Source organism: Parasteatoda tepidariorum, chromosome 9 (assembly GCF_982258835.1).
Source record: "Parasteatoda tepidariorum strain Cologne lab strain chromosome 9, Ptep-v5.0, whole genome shotgun sequence".
Classification (NCBI taxonomy): Eukaryota; Metazoa; Arthropoda; class Arachnida; order Araneae; family Theridiidae; genus Parasteatoda; species Parasteatoda tepidariorum.
The window spans coordinates 76,418,527-76,439,925 of NC_141763.1; the positions used below are offsets into that span (position 1 = coordinate 76,418,527).

General features: G+C 29.8%; 1 protein-coding gene across 1 annotated transcript; it reads right to left on the reverse strand.

The window, feature by feature from the left end:
* Positions 1-8,227: 8,227 nt before the first annotated feature.
* On the reverse strand, positions 8,228-21,359 carry CCT5 (chaperonin containing TCP1 subunit 5). Its single transcript, XM_043045038.3, has 10 exons — positions 20,859-21,359; positions 18,377-18,437; positions 17,463-17,636; positions 14,370-14,559; positions 12,900-13,242; positions 12,686-12,805; positions 11,719-11,904; positions 11,123-11,260; positions 9,413-9,593; positions 8,228-8,528 (listed from the first exon to the last, which is right to left on the reverse strand). Exons 1-10 carry the CDS (start codon positions 20,961-20,963, stop codon positions 8,398-8,400), a joined length of 1,629 nt encoding a protein of 542 aa, XP_042900972.1. The 5' UTR covers positions 20,964-21,359; the 3' UTR covers positions 8,228-8,397.
* Between the last annotated feature and the right edge of the window lie 40 nt (positions 21,360-21,399).

Consider the following 21,399-nt stretch of genomic DNA (forward strand, 5'->3'; position numbering starts at 1 on the left):
AAACAATTCGCAAATCATAAAAAAAATTTTAACGCATTTTGGTAGTTTAACTTTATTTAGAAAAATTAACGGAAATTTACAATTATTTTGTTGATTTCCTAAATATGTTATATAGTTTATTATTTTTATAACTTTTGATTTTCTCTCGAGTTGAACTTGAAGCAAATCATTTTGACGAAATTGACGCAGAATCGAAATACGTGGTTGGCTGATTTGTATTTTTCTTGTTAATTTTGCTTTAGTAACTATTTTAAGTACGATACATCCTGACCTCGTTGTTCTAGCTACGAATATGTTTTGAATCGTATACTGAATAAATACGGCGTACGCGATCGCAACGCTCGAGTACGCCGTCTAGCGGGAGCCTGTAAATATCGGACATTAATTTATCACGTTTTCATTTAGTTCCATCAAAGTCATTGACTGAATCAGACGCCATTTTTTAGCAGCAAATAGGAAACAAAATTTCCCTAAGGAAAAGGCCGAAGAACTTGAAAAAAATCTCCAGAATATTAAAAAAACTTTCAGGAACAGAACACGCCAAACATTTGAAGAAAAATTCTTCAATAATTTTTTAATTTCTATTATCAACAAACTTGCAACTGATGACTTCCGATTTCGGATACTGTTACAGATGTGTGTATTAAGGTAAAATGCATTTCTTCTGTCTTCAATTCATTACGAATTAAAGTGAAGTCAACATTGCTTTCGTCATTCCAGTAAATAAATATGAATTCAGAACATACAGAATTGTAATAGTTATAGAATAGTATATATTTCTGTATCCATATAATTCGGAAAACAACAATAAAAAATTATCCAAGTTACTTGGAATAGTGCCATTTCTGCTGATTCTTAATTAATTTAAATCGTTTTCTTGGTAAGTTTTTTTTAATTTTGAAAGAATAAGTTCAACTAGAATTCAGCTATTCTGTTTTTAGCTACATATTCAAATTCATATCAATTATAAAATTTTGCTGTGTAGTATGTTATCTAAAAGTAATGAAGGTATAAACTATGTATCTATTATTTGAGAATAAAGTTTTCAAACAAGGAACTTATCATTTTGGAATTCTCCGGGAATCATAAATCAGGTAAGTGCAATGATTTTTACAATAAAAAATTTGCTTGTAAATATTTTTTTTTCATTTGATGATGGTTCTCTACACTACAGAATGGGTTTTTACGTCTGATTAAGAACTATAAGAATAATAAAAAAAGAAACAATATGAAAGTTTTTATTTCAATGTAAAGAATTCTTAAAATCGTTTTTTTTATCCTAAGAATTCTTTATTTTCCGTTTTTTAGTTTATAATTTTTTGATAAAAATTGTTCTCAAAATACTTTTTTTGAAAAATTAAATGGTATAACATTATGTGTTTATGTATACTTCTTGTATATTCCAATGTTTGAAGTAATATGATTCAGAAAAGTATGGAATAAAAATTCGGTACTAACGTATTAACGCCACCGCCGCTACAGATTTGGCGGTTTTTAAGAGCCGCTAATCTACACTTAAAATTTTTGCGACAATTCATAAAATAAAACACTTTATTTAAAATCAAAATAGTTAATCGGATTTCGTTGGAAAATGAGCCGATATAGAGTTTAGCATAGATTCAAAACAATCATATCGCCATATGAACTCTGATGAATAAGATTCCAAATGAAATAACATTTCCAAAACTTACGTTTACCAAGATAAAGTTTTATGTTGTGGGAATTGGTACATTTTCGTTTTTTCGGTAAAATATTTCCCTCCTGAAAAAATAAAATTGCATCTTGTTTTGTTTTTGGCAAATCCCAAAGACGAATATTCGTAGCACTAAAAATGGCGACAAAAAAGAATTGTCTTTTTTTTTTGTTGTTTTTGTTTCGTCAGCATTCTTTATTTTACGTTTCTTAGTTTCTAAATAATGATTTTTATTGAAACTTGAAATTTTTTGATAAAAATTGTTGTCAAAAAACGTTGTTTACAAAATTAAATTTCATAAAATTATGAGGCTTATGTATACTTTTTGTTCATTTTAATTTTTGAACTAATATGATTCTTAAAACTATAGAATGTAAAGTTTAAATGGGCCTTTCATGTTATATCATTAAATTTAGTAATACTATTTCTCGGGCATTAGGTTTTAACTCTTATAAGAACATACATATTTTTTTCTGTTAATGTACAAATATTTTTCCGATGTGTTTTGGATGTTCCTTCTCTAAAAAAAAGAGATACCATTTTGTTTTCGGTTGTATAAGAAAGAAGATCAAGCATTTTTCTTTTTTAAATTTAATAAGCCACATTAAAGAAGGAACGTTGCAATGCTACACGCTACATTAATGACGTCTCCAGAGAAACTGAATGACGGTTCATATAGAAATCGCAGGTAAGCGTCTCATACAACAACGCCCCCTATAGTTCGTTGCGATCGCGAATAGCTTTTGCAGCAATGGAAACGTCTCCACACCGTGCTCACCATTCGCTTGCGCCAACCAACGTATACGTGAAAAGAAGATGTATACGTGACTTTGAACTCAGCACAATTGGCTCATTAGGAACTTTTTACCCATTTAACAACCTGAAGAAATGTGTTTAAAATTACCCTACCCCCTTCCGAAGCTATATCTGTATGAGCCGTACTGATTTATTCTCCTTCCCCTAAAATTGTAGCTTGATATTTTTATGGCTTGGGAGTGTTCCTGGGAGAAATAATCCCCTCAAAATCCCTCTCGCTTTAGAACTTTTCACTGCTCTAATAAATTTAATATTACTCTTCTCTAATGTTGTTGTTGTTGTCTTATATCACTTGTCGATCGAAATCATACAGTTGATCTGAAACATTTCGCATGCTTTCGCCATTAACGTGTGGAAAGTGATAAAAGAAGGAAAATACGCCAGTTTCAATCCTGATTTTCATATAGATTAAAAACTATTAAGTTAGGAAACTATATGGAACTGAAAACTTCATTGAACATAGTTCTAAGAAAAGCGTCATGAAAATTTAAAAAATACTTTTGACTATTAAATACGAAAAATTTTATGAAGGGGGAAATATCGTAGCAAACTCTTATACAACTGAGGAGAGGGAAGGGTCAAGATATCTCCCCAGTTGACGTATCGAATGCTGCGATCACTATCAGGGGTCTGTTTAGAAGGAATTTGGGTCCGTTAACGGACCCTTCACAAAATATCTTTCCATAAAAACGGACCCTTCACAAAATATCTTTCCATAAAAACGGACCCTTCACAAAATATTTTAACTTAAAAACGGACCCTTCACAAAATATTTTAATTTAAAAACGGACCCTTCACAAAATATTTTAACTTAAAAACAGACCCTTCAAAAATTTGTTTATCTTCATTATTATTTTGTCAATCGAATAAACCCTTTCCAGGTCAGAAAACAGGAAAGATGGATGTAAACGAATTAAGTTTTGTCTTCGGCAGACGATTCTTCCATTATTCGTCCGAAATGAATATTCTGCGTTCAGCAGTATAGGCTAAATACCAAATATTTGTATGTTGCATCTCTAATTTAGAAGCAGCAATTGTTTATTTTTTAAAATTTAATTTTTTTAATTATAATTTTACAGTGTTGAGCATTATCATGTATGTCTTTACAATTTAAAAACTCCTTGAAAAAGTTTTTTGCTTTGCAATAACGGACCCTATTTGCACAAATTCATAAAAGCGGACCCTGATTGAAAGAATGTGAGTAATTTTTTCACAATTTCACGAAAAACGGACCTTTCACAAAATGTCTGGACATACCCCTGACTATGCTAACAAGCCTATTTTAAGGCAAAGGGGTGTACTTTTCCTTGCTTTCCAGTGGCACCATCTATAGCCAAGAATTCGATACCTCCCACACACATACGTTACAGCCCGTTTTACAGGAAGGATACATTAAAAAACCACCCATTCGCAGATCGTAATTTTGACCAATCGTTTCATCGTAATTCACGATCAATCTCCGATCCAGTATCCCCAGGGGTATTGATTTGTTATGGGAACTTGTAGGACTTAGTGACTTCGTCAAATGTAGAGTGCACCAGCCACCAGTTTGGAAAAGGGGAATTTTCGACCAGCAGGGATCGAACTCAAGAAATCTTGAACATGGTCCCAACAAACAGGCTATACCACCCCTTTCTCTAATAGCAGATGGGTTTGTCGTTTTAGCGAACTAGTCATTGCAACCAAATGCACGTTTTATGCCATGAGTGTATAACAGTTTTTGACGTCATTTGTAACATTGAATGTTGATTTCAATGGTGTCTAGTAGGGAGAGAAAGGGTTTTCATAATCAACATTGTAAGACTACAAGAAAATATAGTGAAAAGATGTTTATTTTCACTTTTCTGTATTGATATTAGAAATAAAAATATTTCCCATTTCTCCTTTTTCCATATAAAATTGCATATTCAAACAATAGAAAAATGTTCTTTGCTTTTTTTAAAAAAAAAAACGTTCTTAAAGTGAAAGTTAGTAATTTTTAACTCGCAATAACGATGTAATTTTCTAATTTTAATAATAGAATTTTGTCATTAACTCGGATAACTGACGTCATAGCAGATATCCCATAATATACTATACTCGTTACATTGAGATTTTGCTCTAAATTTGTGAGTTAACTTTTTTGCTGTATAAAGGTTTCAACTCTTAGCCAAAGATTGGAGAATAGTGAGAAGTTTTCGTAAAACTTACCAAATTTCTGTAGTATTGCTATGATTTTTTAAGACGGTAGATTAAATTTCCATAACAAAAACTTTATTCAAAATTTTCTTAACAGTGCAAATTTTGGATATGTCTAAGTGACCTTCCATCCAAGTGTCTTTGATTTATTCTTTGAAATTTTCAAAAAATAAATTGGTTGCACAAACGTACTCTTCTTGACTTGAGGGTAATGAAGCAAAAATTTAAAATAATATTCAGTTTTGGTATTCAAGCTACTTTCAATGCAAAACATAAGTAAAGAGTCTGTGGTGCCTTGCGGACCTCACAGAAATCACTTTTTGATGGACCTGAGAGAAAGCTTTAATTAAAACATTTGAGTAATGCATCCTGATTTGTGAACACTCATTGCTTAATGATTGGACATTAATCAAAACGTGACTCAAAAATTATATATAAGAGTAAAAACTGAAACTGGAGAGCTTGCGAATACGATATCCAAGTGACTTGCGAAATAATAAATAAAATTCTATTTTTTGTGTAGCTTGTAAGTTTCTTGATGCAAACGCTACAATTGGTGACTTGCGGACGTGATATGGATGGTCCACATTGAATAGTTGACTTGCGAAATTGTGACTGCGTCATCGTTCTCCTCGCGCTGTTGCCTCTGTCTCATTTAAACACAACTGGTTTCCGCACACACTCGACTGCTAATAGCAACACAGGAGTGGCCACACACACAACCATGAACTTAATCCAGCTCTCATGGCCTAAGCTCAAAACCCAGTGACCTCAATCCAGCTCTTTCACAAATACAGCAGCTAGTGGCATCCTTTCATCGAATTCTATCCCCGATAAAATTCTGGTGGGGAAGTATTGTGGCCATACTACCAGTATACTACCACTACGATTATTAATCATCAATTCACTAGTATATAAAACATGCTAACTCGATTCAATCTTGAGGTACCTTTTGATAGATGATAGTTGGCACGGTCTGAAGGTCATTCCCGACAAGTCCAAAATGATCAACCTGTTGCTTAATACAGTTGCATGCATAGTTGTAATGTGTTTGTGCTTTTTAAATTCAAAATAATTTTGACCATCATTAGATAAATTATAATAAATGCACCACACTCAATGTGTTTCAGCTCTAGGAAAACATGAAAAATAATTCTGTCAATAAAAGTAATTCTATTCTCAATTCATTACCACTAAGAAAAATAACTATTGGAAAAAAAACATGTTGCCAGGTAAAATGAATTTTCGTAGTGAAAAAGCTTTCTATGAAGATTCTAAATGTAAAAAAAAAAATAGTCCCTAGCCAAATTTTTAGGCAATACTATACAGCTTTGTTTTTATGCGACCGAAACCGGTTTCACTAGTTTACGTTTGTGTATCAATTGGTTAAATTAGACAATTTTATAATATTTATTATATCAGGTATTATATTAGTATATTATAATAATTAGACCCACTTTAGTGTTTTAATACTTGCATGACTTTATATGCAATACTTTTGTATTTAAACATACATGTAATGGGTTTGTATTCAGGAAATTTTTTATACACTTCCTACTTGTATTTATTTTTGACATATTGCATTACTATGTTAAGCAATTGATGCACTAACGTAAAAAATGCAAACCATTTTCAGACTCTTAAAAACAATAAAGCTGTATAGTATCACCTGATAATTCTGATTTTACATAGAATCCTATAGTGGGTCTAATAATTCGGTCAGGGATTGTAAATATAGTTAAATGTGTTGCATTTTGAAGAAAAAACAAACAAACAGGAACTTGATTTTTTTTATGATCCACTTAAATTTCTGTTCTTGCAATTCAATCACAACATTGCACTTTGGAAAACTGAATAAGGTAACCTTTAAAAGTTACACACCGCCCAATTGCATAGTTTATTCCAGTCATTTTGAGCTGAGGGTAGTTATTAATGTTTAAAATATAACAAAGATTAATTGAAAGATATAAAGAAAGATAACAAATTCATCATCATTACGGGTAACAAGAACACCTATGATTGTTTAAAGAAATAAGAAGTTCAAATGTGAATTGAATACACAAATAGAATTCATTTCTATTTATGTCCCAATATAAAATTGCTTAATTAAACCGCTTCCAACATTTAAAAAAAACATATCTTAACTATAAATAAAAATATAATAAAGGAGTCGCAATTTAACATTGTTGTTAGAACATTTTATCATAAATGCACGACAAAAAAAATAAACACAGATGCAAAAATGCACTATAGGATCCAGTTTTCCCACATTAGTTACAATATTTTTTTTTGCTGTCATCTGCATAAAATTAATAGGAGTCATCACAAAGGTATTGCTTCGAGTAAAATATTTTTGTATCCCAAATTTAATATTTTTCTTATTTTACTCTGTCATTATACAGGGTTGCCACTCAAATCTAGAGAAAAAGTTCCTTGTACATATTATACACAATATGTTAAGAAGAAACAACAATTACTGCACTCTTGTGTGAGCTATATTGGGCTAACTATATTTATTAGTTTTAATTGCTAGAAAAACAGCTGAACATACTTAAATAATGCTATAGTAAATGAAATAGTTTATTATAGCTGAAATATCATGGTTAAATATCCCATAGATTAGGTTTTGAGTGGTCACCATTTTTTAAAAGACAAAAGTACAAACAAAATTCCCTGCATTTCCCAGTTTGTAAAGAAAAAATCAAAATTCCCTGCATTTTCCCTGTTATTTTAGGTGATTTTTAAATTCCCTGTATTTTCCCTGAGGAGTGGCAACCCTGTTACAGTGTTTTTGATTACTTTCTAAGTTAAAAGTTTCTTTATTTTAATGTAATTCTATGTGTACTACATTATTGCACTACATTTTAAACTATTGTACTTAAACATATCAGCTTATTTGGTGAAAATATTAAATAACAATTGTGAACTCAAATTTGTTTTCAACAATAGAGCTTTAATTTAAATGTAAAGAAAAAAAAATTAGTTTATTCATAGATTTTAACCCTTTGCACTAAGCTGAATTCAGAACAAGCCATGTCTAACATATGCACCCGAAAAAGAGAGACAGACTGACGATTAAGATTAGGAGACAAGATATAAAATATCTATTCATATAAAGCAGCGATAAGAGCCCATTCAGGGATTTTTGCTCAGCCTGAGATGAAGACCAAGAGTATGGCACGTGACATTCATGTTTTGCCCGAAATATCGATTACGAGCCAGACTCGTGATATTCACATTTGACACAAAATTAAACACAGAGTCTGACTCGTGATATTCAAGTTGGGCTAAAATCTTCGACTCGTGGAAATAGTATAAGTTCTTTCCTACTATTTATCAACTACATTTAACTCAAAATAAACATTTAATTTAAAGAAATCAATGTAGTACATACATTTTAAGAAAATAGGCTCAACTTTCATAGGAAAAAATGTTTTATAAAAACTATTATGGAGCTATCATTAGGGTTGGTGAGCTGCAGGGAACATGGGGCTTAGTCCCCTAACTATACAAAAACATACAGAGAGATGAAATCAAATAATCTTTTGAGCATAATTTTATTTTTTTCAAAATGTATAGATGAACAACATATTTGAAATTGTAAGTATATCAGAAGCGATGAATGAAAAAATAATGTATTAGCAATGCATGTATTAGTCCAGTTGTTACCGCAGAAAATTGAAGAAAGTATAATTTTTAGACAAGCACTCTTAATATTCTGGTTCACCAGCAGTTGTTCTGATGTCATCAATTTTAAGAATCATTCTCACTACTTGAGTAGCTAAGCTGATTTGTTGTTTCTTACTAGTTAAGGTCTCAATCACATGCTGTGCTTTCATATCTAGTTCAAAATTAAATTAAATTAATATATATTCATATTGAAACATAATAAAGTAACAATTTTTATTCAACATTTTATTCTCACAAAGCATTGAAGCAAATAAATAAATATATTATTCTTTACTAATATTTCGAACAAAAATTCCTCACGAAGGTTCTTAATTTGTTTGCATTTAGGGCCTTAATTTTGGAATCTTAAATAAATTGGAATAAATTAGCTAATTAATCTTCACACAACTTTATTCATTTTTTGTTTACCTGCATATTAAAAAAAATTATTTTAGAACTTAAATTATTACTCGTAAATATCGATAGAAGAAATTTCTTTGGCAAAACATTAGACTGCTTTGTTTGTTAGTAAAAAATGGGATATATCAATTGTTAAGACATAAATCTATAAAAACATTATTAAAGACCAGATTATTTAATAATTCTGAATAAAATATCCTGGTCAAAATAAAAAACTAGGATTACAACAGTTGACCTGGTTCATTAAAAATGGAACTCATTAAGTTATGAAATAGAGCGACGCTGAAATTAAATACTATATAAAAATGTTATTGGAAGAATAAAAATAAATGTCTGGAATATTAACAAGTTTATTAATCTAAGATAAATATTTATAGCTGTATCATTACTATACACATTACAATTTTTGCAATACAAAAGGATAATACTAATTCATAATGATGTTAATTCATTAACTGTTGTAACAACATGTATAATAAAAAAAATTCTTAAGGAAAAAAAATTTCAGGATCATCGACAGTTGCTACTTTCATTTCTGTTTTATAGTTTTAAAATATTGATTTAAAAAAAAAAAAAGAAACTTTAAAAGCAGATTAAATACAACATAAATTATTACAAATAAGTTTGAAGACTTACCACTAGTTCCTTTACCCATACAATCAATGCCTAGCCAAGGATTCTTCTCCTTAATTTGTCTAGTTTTGATTGCAGTAACTTCTTCCATTGGATTTAAGCCACAATTTTCAGCAAGAGCTAAAGGTATATTTTCTAAGGCATCAGCGAATGCTCGGAAAGCATACTGTTCCATTGAAGCAATCTACAATAAAATAATAGAATTCACCAAATAAAATAATTTTCCAATGCATATCATAATATAAAATTGAAAATTAAATTCTTGAAAGAAATTAACTTATTTATTTTTTAAATAAAAATACAAAGCACAGTGCAGTAATTTTTCAGTAAAAAAAAAAAAAAAAAAAAAAAAAAAACAGCTTCAGCAACATCGTTTACCATTGGGTTTTAGCTACTATAAGATTACTAAATTTTAAATTTAAGGCTTGCTTCTTTTATGTTGCTCTGTTTTTCATGTTTCTTTAGAATCATGAGTTTTAGGGAAGAAATGAGTAACATTTAAAGTAAAATGATTTTATATTTTTATTTTATTTCAATTAAATATCATAAACTTGCATGAAGCAATTAATTAATCAGCTTGCAAAATTAACTTTTGCAAGATATAAAAATACAAGCTTCAAGGTAGATGAGAGTGTAATTGAATGTTTTCTGAAAAATGTTTCACAACAATAGCAGGAGAGATGAAGCGTGGCAACAATCATATTTTGAAAAAATAACGGTGAAAAAAGAAAAGAAATTTTGTAACCAGCATATAGTATATTTCTATATATCATAAAATACAGTTGTCTTACATTGTGGCCAGACCGTTTTGAAGATTTTTAGCCAATGAGAAAAAGGGTATAAGTGATCAATACTCCTAACAACTAATCAGATATTTGACTGCAACCAACCACTGAATTCAATCAATAACGACGTTTTTAATTTGTTGCTGCATTTTGTGACTGCAACTCAACTTCAATCGATACTTTTCAGACCTTTGTTAACATGTAAAACACATTTTAGTCCATCTTTATTTACTTATTATTTATTGAATTTTAATTGTTATGTTGAAGTTATAATTCAGTTTGGTATTATTTTTCACTTTGTTGTTATTTATTGTCATCTTTAATGGAAGGTGGCAATGGTACTCAGCAGTTGACAGCAGGTACTACTACGGATTGACAAAGAGTTCAGGAAAAAATAGAAGATATTATGAATGTGAAAGACAACCCATCAATGATAGCTGCTGGGAAGCTAAAGATGCTGATTCACAGAGAACTGAAACAAATATCACAAGTGCTGAACAAAGCAGGCAACTTATTAGTGATCGCCTCAGAGAAACTCGAACATTTTGGATAATCGACATACAGAATTAAACGAGTGTCAGTATTTCGGGAAACGTCTTAGTGACGATTGCCCACCGCTCTTAATTGGTGGCATGACTGTGAAATTATAACAAAGGCACTGTGATGTTTTATCATTTCAAAATGAACATAGCAGAGTGAAATATAATTGTTGCCATCAAGATGAAATTAAGTTTGATCCATCTTTTCAATATCCTATCGTACTAAAATGATTAAGGCTAGGTCACACTTCAGATGCTTGACATTTTCGTCAAAATATACATTCATACAATGCTGCATAAACCACTCTAAACCAAACTTTATGGGGGTTGGTGACCATTAGCGAGAAGTTAATAATTATAGTAAAAGTTAAATAATTATATATACTAACCTTGTCAGCTTGTTCACTCACAACAAGAGAGCAAGCAAGTTCAACAGATCCTCCACCATATACAACCCGGTTGTCTTTAACTAAATTCCTAACAACACACAATGCATCATGTAGACTGCGTTTAGCTTCTTCAACAACCTGCATAAAATAAATTATTTAACTAACAACTTCTAATATATGTAACAAATAAAGTGAACATTAAAACACTTTGTAAAAGAAAGGTTTCTGGTTCCTCAAAATAATAAAATTTTCAGTGTGTTCATAAAAAATTTAACACTATTTATGAAGTCAGTAAAATAAGATAAATTGTACGTTAATCATGTTCACAATTTTTTAAATAATTAACAATCTAATTTTTCTTTTAAGTGAAAAAAAGAATTCTGGTTCTGTTACATTAACTGATAGCTATTCCACTGGCTTAGAAATATAATATTAAAACTATTTATTACTTGAATTAACTAATGAAACAAATTCCCATTACACAATTTTTTAAAAATATAAAGGTAGGTTTATAAAATAATATGAATTAATATTATAATGAATCTAATTTATTTTAATAAAAATAGAAAAACTTCCTATAAAATACAAATTAATACCATTTTATTTCCTCCTCTAATAAATATTGTGACAGCTCTGGAGTTTTGACATTCTTCAATAACAAGCATTTTTTCTTCAGTTGTTCCAAAACTCAATCCTCGCACAATTCCAGCTTTACCGAGTTTCTCAGTGGTCAATTCTTCAAAACGAGGAACAATCCTTCCCCCAGTTGCAATAGCGATCAGCTGGATAAACAAAACAATTTTTAAAATTATCTAATTTCAGATGTTATCACTTATGAAATAAAATTAAAGACTGCATGCATATGCATTCAACATGACAAGTTTTCCCCAAAGAGGCATAATTTTTTATTTTAAGAAAAACAAAGAATGAGAAAAAAATAGCAAGTATTTGAACTAAAAACTGAATTTCAAATCAACACAAACATAAAGCTAAATAATAATAATAATAATAATAAAAAAAAAAAAAAAAAAAAAAAAAAAAAAAAAAAAAACTTGATAAAATGCAATTTTTATAAAAAAATACTCAAAAATGAAATACAGTTGAGCCTTAATTTAACAATTGAATGGGACTGACAAATTCGTTCGTTAAATCGAAGCAATTCGTTAAATTGAATATAAATTTTTGCTAAGAGTATGGTATTAAAAACATCAATGCAAAATACCCTTAGATATACAGATATGAAAAAAATGATTATTGTTTACTGCGAGATTAAAAATTATAAGTTATATGTTAGGAAATCAACTTTAAAATGATCTTAGTTCTTTAACGCTACTTGCTTTTAAAACTTAATACATACATATAATTACACACTTGGATTAGGATGGGAAATATTAAACATTTTAAGGGCAAAGAATTCAAAATCAAAGAGAAAAATTTCATAAATGAGAGCCTTTTAGCACCCTTTTTGCCAGGACAGAGAAAATATTCTTTGAATCAAGGTTTGACTGCAACTTTGACCTAATATACATGAAATAGAAACGAACAAAAATTAAAATTCCTTACCTCAATTTCCGGTCCCCCAACCCATCGCACAGCAGGAAGTTCTTTCTTCAACAAAAGATGATTAGCCTCATCATCAAAACCCCACTGACAAATAACTAAATTAGCGCCAGTTGCTTTAACCTGTGGAGGATTTAAGAAAATGAATAAAATTACTAACATATAATAAAATTTTACTGGAATACAATTTTATACCAAACAATTTCTAGACTGCTACCTGATCAACTATTTCTACAAATTTGTCTTGTTCATATTTAATGAGTTCTTGATAGCTAGCAGCAGAAGTAACATCTAACTTATGCTTGGTTTTAGGCTTAGGTGGTTCAAATGGGCAGGTCAAAATAGCTACTTTAGCATCCTTTACTTCTTTGGGCATTTGAGGATGACTGAAATACTTATCAATAATTACTCCCTTGACTAGAATAGTGTCTTCAAGTCGAGCACCTTCTTTTCCTTCCACTTTGATCAGTTCAAAATCAACATCTCTCCTATCAAAGTCTGCAACTGAAAGAATAGCTTGAACAGCTATTTCAGCAAACTGACGATGACAGCGATTAACACTGAAATAAATTACAATGAATTTAAATCAGATTAAATTTACTTAAATTATAACAAAATAATGTTATCAATGATTTAGACTAGTTGCACAATTTTAAAGGGAGTTTGAGCAAAATGTTATTAAAGTACTAGCAGAACTATATTAAACAGGTTTTTATAATATTTCAATACTTATTAACCATATGCTAATAAAATAATGAGACATTTCATTCATACAACGATAAGTATGAATGAATGGCATGTATAAGACGCCGCTTTCCGAAATCTAGCATTTCTGAAAGTGTGATTTATAGTACAGTACAGAACCTGTTATCCGAAAACCGGAACGAAATTTGATAAATTTTCCCGCTATTTTTTTTTTCCTCAAAAGATTTTTCTTTCTTTTTTGAAAGACGTTTACCCTACCATCATTTTGGAAATAATTGTATCATCATCTGTGTATCACTCCATCGTTTTTTCTTCTTTTTAAGATTATTTCCAAATAAAAGTTTTTTTCTTTTTTAGTTGGGTTTAACAATAAAAAAATAGCTTTTTGTAGCAATTCAGAAGAACGGAAAAATCAGTTATCCGGAATAGCGATGGTCCTGATCGTTTCGGATAATCGGTTCCCTACTGTATTATAATTAATCTCCTTGTTAGTACAAAAGAGCCCGATTAATCTCAGACTGTCCAGGATAAGCCCAAATGGAAATATTAAAAACTTCAAATAATCGAGGTTTATTATTATTTTTTTTTTATCATCTATTTTTTTAAATTAATTCTTAAAATAGAGATAATTTATCTAATAACTTTAGTATGAGATTCACCTTAAGTTTAGTAATTTAGCATGATCTGTAGTTTATTTGACATATGAAAAATTATTTTCTTCCAATATTTTCAAAAAATTTAATTTGAGTAATGGCATTAATTAAATAGCCAGATCACAATTTAACTAATAAAAAATTAAAGATGAAATTAAATATTATTAATAGAATAAAAGTATGACTTCTTTTAAGAGAAGGAATAAAATTAATTTAAATATGTACAGTAATAATATTAGAAATAGACAATAACATATCTTTCAACAAATAAACAATTAAATTCACAGAAGAACTAACAGGTTAGTTAAGAGATCAAAAACATCTCTCACATCTTAGATCCAAGAGTAGTCATAGCTGTTTGAATCAAAGGCTCTAAATTATTTTTATCCACAGGGAAACTTTCACTTATTTTATCCAAATGCTCCATAGCACATCTAGCAGCCATTTCAAACCCATCAGCAATCCTTATTGGATGAATACCTTTGTCAATGAGTTGTTCAGCATGCTCCAGCAATGCCCCTTAATAAATAATATTGAAAACATTATGTAAATAATAAAGAGATTTACATTACACTTAAAATTTATACAACTGCATTAAAATATTAAACTGGGGTCAAGGTAAACCCCTTTTTAAGGCTCTTGATTTAAAGTATCTTTATAATACAAACAGTGAAACGTGATGATTTGCATTAAAAAGAATTTTGTGCCTTATAGATCATATCATAAACTTACATACTAAAAAAAGATATGCATATGTATATATATTTGGAACAGATCAATATTAATGCTTAAAAATAATTTTTAAATAACACTACTTGAAAATGAACACTTAAGTATTTATTATTTTCAGAAATTGAATATTTTAAGAACATTAGAAATAAAATCCAAGAAATTTATCAATTTTGGTTTAGAGATTGTAGAGTCAATGCAGTTTATGGAGAATTGTGGTATATAGAATCACATTAGATAGATGTAATTTTTTATTATATAGACCATTTCACATAACTTAATAAAATCATGTGTAACTACAAAACATGACAATATATCTAGTGTATATATATCTAGTGTAGATCAATATTATTGCTTCAAAAAAATTTTTTAAAAATAAAAATACTTTAAAATGCAAACAAATATATATAAGAGTATTCTTTTTTTACAGAAAAAAATCAAAATTATCAGGAGCATTACAAATAAAATTCATTATAGAATTGTGCTTAATAGATATTCTACCGAATAACAGTTTTAAGCATGAACTAAAAACACCATCACTATGAATATATTAAACTTCTTAATCTGAGCGTTTACTTATCAACCGTACAAGCAATAATAAAACACAACAGTCTAATTGCAGTGAAATATTTAAAATCCTACAGCTGAATATGATCAGTCAGTAGCACATAATAATCCAGGGTTCCCACTCTATGATGAGATTGAAATTCAAGGACTTTCCAAGGACCTCAACAAAATTTTCAAGGACCTCAATCTAAGACCAATTTTAAAAATTATTCTCTTCTATTTTACTAGAAGCAACAATGCTTGTTGTGGCAATAATTAATTTCAAATATAATACCTAAATGCTTTGCCTATATAGAGAGAAGAGAGTATAAGTATTATGGACTAAAATTAATATTTTTTTAAAAACAACCCTACTGGTTTTACATATTAATTCACAAAATCATTTTCAGCACAATCTATAACTAATGGTAATGAGGTGTTAATGGTGAAATCCTCTAATCCTGTGTATTTCCATGTGAAGGCTGCATGAAAGACAGAGCTAAATCTTAGGTATTCCATATTCCATGACTATTCCATAACCCCCTCCTCTCCTCTATTAAACATCGTTTCTGAAATTATTCATCCATAATTTACACAACCGTCTCTAAATGTCATGCAGCAACAATTCTTTCTGAAAATAAAAATTAGAAGGAACATATCCCATTTTCCCCATGTTTAAAAGCATTATTCGTTATGTGTAATCCACAATTGCTAATGAATATGACCTGGTGGGAATATTTCTCTTTTAATTCACACTGAAGCTTCTAATAGAATTTCCAATTGACATAGGGTCCATCCATGGATAATTGAAGTAATTTAGAGAGCTTTTAACCACCATCCATGCATTTGTAAAAAGAGGACAAAATATTTTCTGCAGTTCCATGACCCATAAATTGGGAGGTAAGATACTTAGTGCAAACTTTATTATCAATTCCTTACCATAATGTCCATCTGCTTAGATTTTAGAGACTGATTTAACGTCTCATCAAAGAGTACAGTGTAGCAATCAACATTCTTCAGCTCATTTATAAGAATCCCTTTGAAGTATAGCGCCAATCCAAAGGAGCCCAAATAGGCTCACTTTGTGACACTACAAAAAAATTGTCTCGCTATTCAGCTATCAGCAAACATTTTGGAGAACAATTTACTAACCCCTTCACAGGAGTTACATGAATAATTACTAGTGATGCACTTCAGACTCCAGAGAATTTCAGCATCAAGCACATTCCTTTTGACCAGATAAGAAGACAATGTTACCTCGGCCACTAAAGTTTCTGTTTCACATGGGGCACACGATGTTGAAGGAGTATTTACACCAGATGAATTAGATGTTGATGTCTTTGGAAAAAGAGAACCCAGGGCATGAGACTGCTTTTTTGTTTTACCTTTCTTTCATGTGTGATTTCAGAGCAGATTCTTCCATTTTCGCGATATCGATCTCCTTCATGCATAATCGGCACTTGGCTCTGAACTTCTTTTCGGGCATCGATACAATCCATTCTTTATAAGCTTGATTATCCATCCATTGGGGATTAAAATAGCACTTCCCATGCATAACTAGTTAAACTACATAAAACAAATACGAAGTTGTGCCTTTGCGAATACGCTTTACAATAAAGTTTTGAAATGACGCAAACGTAAGGACAAGTGCGGATGGTAAAACGGCAAATTTATTGAAAACTACAAGGTACATATTGTTACGAAATTCGAGAGTATTCCAGTTTCGATAAGAAAAAAGAAGATCTAAGCATATGTGACAGAAGATGAAGTGGAGTCTCGCCCCGAACGCATTGATTGTCTGTTGTGCTCCGCGCGCTTGGCAGACACCAAGACGCTAGGCCCGGTTAGAAACGGTGGCGTTAAAAACCACGTGAGAGAGCTCGGGAACAAAACAGAAAGAACGAGAAAGATCCGCGGGTGTTTCATAAAAAGGGCCGCCAGCAGTATTGGACAAATTCAAGGACCTATCAAGTTTTTCAAGGACCTAAGACGTTTTTCAAGCACTTTCAAGGACCTAAATTTAGCAACAAAAAAAATTCAAGGACTTTCCAAGGACCGTGGGAACCCTGTAATCACAGAAACAAAGCTATAATGGAACAATAAATTTAGCTAAATAAACAAACAAAAATGGAACTCATATTTGTTACCTGCAAGAACTACAACACCGGTAGTGCCATCACCAATTTCATCATCTTGCGATTGGGATAGTTCCACAAAAAGCTTTGCAATTTGGTGATCAACATCCATCATTTTGAGAATAGTTGCTCCATCATTAGTTACAGTTACATCACCATCAGGTGAAACCATTAACTTATCTAGACCTAAAAATTTCCAAAAAAATGACTTATAATAATGAAAAGATACAGGAATTTTTTATACTAATATATTTAGCGAATAAAAAATATCTTAAAGCAATCTTTATTTTAAGTATTACTACCTTTAATTTTATATTTGTGAAAAACTCCTATAAATGTGTTTTAGATATTTAATATTTACAGAGCCTAAAATAAAAAATGGACCACCCTGAATAATTGATTGCTTGCAGTTCTCTCTATACTTAGGGGCCCAGAAATTGAAATCCATCAAGTAAAAGGTATGGTTATTCCGAGAAAATATGTTTTAGTGTCTGGTTTGATAACTTAAAATATTGCCTGCAATAATTAATTAGCATATTTGAAGGCACCCTCTTGAGTCCTAGAACATGAAGATCCAATCATTAGATCAAAAGTAATTCCAGATGGTCTGTTTTTTATTACGTATGTAGTCAAATGCTTAATCATTTAATTTTTAAAAGATATTATTGTTAATTAATGATAATAAAATTTTTTCTGGAAGAATTGAATTATATAAGATTGTAGAGATAGAAAAAAAATGCTTTAACTATTAATAATACATGCAAATAATTCATTTTTAAAAGAAATGAAATAGTAATTTCGCTAATAACTATACATCTCATTGTACTCAAATATATATTTTTTAGTTTACTGATATATATTTTAGCCATTATAAATTGAAAAATAAAATACAAATCAAGATAAAAAAAAATGCACAACTACAGTACCTTTAGGGCCCAAAGAAGTACGCAAAGTGTTTGCTACACTTTTTCCAGCATAGATATGAGTCTAGAAAAGGAAGAAAAATGTTTTTTTTTTTTTAATTTACATGTTATGAAACACAGATATAATTCACATAAAGAAAAACAAAGACAACACCTGCAGGTGGAATATATATATATACATGTAGACTGACAGGACTAAATTGAAAATTCTAAAGAAAATTAGTTAACTTTAACAAGATGTGTAGCCAGATATTTCAACAAAAAATAAGCACTTTTTAAGCACTCAAATATATTTGTAATCACTTTCCAAAAAATAATAATAATAGGATCTATGCAGGAACAAAAAAAAAAAATTTTTTTTTTTTTATTGTTTTAAGTTCATAATTTATAAACATAAAATCAATAAAATTCAAAAACTTAACACAATCACAATAAAATACTAACTAGTTTCTAATAAATATTGCAGAGAAAATTATGAAAATCGTGAATTTATTGTAATTTAGAATGACAATTGAGAAGACAAAGAAGAAAAAATCTCTCCCTAAAAGATGGAAAATTAAACACTTTTTAGAAACCCCAAATAAAAAAAGCACCTTTGAGGACTTTAAAAAAACATAAAACAAAAAAAAAAACACTTTTTAAAAATGATATGCACTCTATTTAAGAACTAAATCTAGAAAGTATAATTGTAGCTGTAACTGCACTCAACTAAAACAAAATGACTCTTGAAATTCCTTATGGTTCAGCCTGTTTTGCAGAAAAAAATTTAAATTATTAAATTTTATACAACTGCTCCATATATGGATCCTGGGAAGATTTAGATTTTAGCATTTGTACCAAATATGTTATACTAACTTTTCATCAACCATTAGAGCCAAATTGCTAACTAATGAGGATATTTACATATTGGCGCCTGCTTTTGTTACAATCATTAAGTAACAACAGATTTTTATACTTTCAAAATTTAAGCTACAAATGATTTCTTTCCTAAGTTTAATGGGTATTACTGCCTGGAAATCAAATTTATCGATTATTTTAGCACAAAAATGAAGATAAATCAATAGAAAAATTTGGAAATAAACGGGACATATTTTAATAGTGACAAGAGAAATAGGGGAAGACCAAGAGGAAGATATCCATATTATGAACTGTGGCAGAATAATCACCAAGTCTGTGCAACTTACGGGCAGTTTGTCGTAAGAAACTAAAAAGAAAAAACATCACAGAAAGGGACCAACTTGAAAGGTGTAACGCGTAGCCACCCCCAGGCAAACATCTATAACATGTTTTTTTTTTTTAAAAATTTGCAAGTTATCTATTTGGCACCTTGGCGATTGAAATTGGAATTCCGAGTAACAGTTCATGATACGGAAATATCCCAAGACTTAGAATAACCTGGCAGTATAAAATCAATATGATTTGAAAAGAGAAAACACCTAGATGACCAAAACAAAGCAAGATTCCAAGCGAAAGACCTGTAGATGAATAAGTAAGCTGGATGCCTTATGCGCCAAACAATGAAAAGCCTAACTAAGTAAATGATAGAGATTAACTTTATTGTAACAAAATTTGGAATGAGGGCTGCTATGTTATAGGTGGTATTTAAGTGTGGAAACACATGAAGATGAAATACTATGGAAACATGATATTTTAATTTTTTGATATTTTTCTAATTTTAGTGTGATGTAAATGATATTAAAACAATCAAAACCTTACAACAACATTTTAAGTTAATATTACTACTTTGAAATAAAAATATTTCTAGTCTAAAGTTCTATTTTCATAGTTTAAGCCACCCAAATTCCATTAAATAACATTTGTTACCATTTCAAAAGCTACTTATATATATCTAAGAAATAGTTGCGAAAAAAAAGTTAAGACTGCATTTAATATCTATATTTTAAATTTTCACTAATTCAAACAGCATTTGGTGACTTAACAATAGACATGAACAGTTATCGAATTTGAATATTTCCAGAAATTTTAACATTTTCAAAAGTTAAAATTTTAGCTCTTCGGCGGGCTATTATTGAAATGAACTAACAAAGACACCACCTGCGTTGTGATATCATGACTTCTGCATGAGATATTTGACTTCTAAAACCCAATCCTGATTTAATGGACAATGCACTTTAAAATTTTATAAGGAAATACAGTAGACAAATTGATCATTACTGCAAAACTTTAATTACAAATTCTATTAGAAGTAAGGGTTGGGGAAGATTTAAGTCAGACTAAATATTACTTCGTAGCATTATTTAATAGGAAGATATAACTTAACAAGCACATGTATGGTTAAAAATTAATGCTTATTTTATATTTGACCTTAGTTTTGGAATAACTATAATTTAGCCAGAGGAAAATTTAAGCATTAGTCATAATTCACATATGAAAACTTAAGCGACATTTTAATAATAATTAGAGTATGATTCAATAAATATAAGGCAAGAAACTTAAGTGGATATAAGAAAATTTAATTTTTTACTTTGACAGCTTCAACTCCTGTTAATCTTTTTTGTTTATCTTGGTCTTTTAAAATTAAGAATGGTCTTCCGAATTCATCGAAATTAATGGTGCACACAGCAGCCATGATTGTAGTTTTGGAAAGTTATTATAAAATTGAAAACAATGAAATTTGCTTTCTTTCAAAAATATATATTCTATTGATGGTTATGTTTTTAAATATTTGATGTTAAAAGATTGACAAAATGTCAATAGATTCATATGCGCTGCCGGCAGCGATCAAGAACTTGAATCAGAAACAAACAAATTTAAAAAGAGATCATGGTAAAAGGCTACACTTTTTAACAGTGTTTTAACTGCTGCTTTTATCACTAGAGTACGCTATAAACTTTTTTGAATGGAACATTTTTTGCTTTTCAATCAAAGAAGAATGTTTTTCAGTTATATATTTTAGATTAGTTTTAATATTAGAATACTTATATTTTAATTAGAACAATAATTTTAATTTGCATGCAGTGACCTCTATGAGCAATGTTTTTACTAGTTTTATACAGAATCTGTTT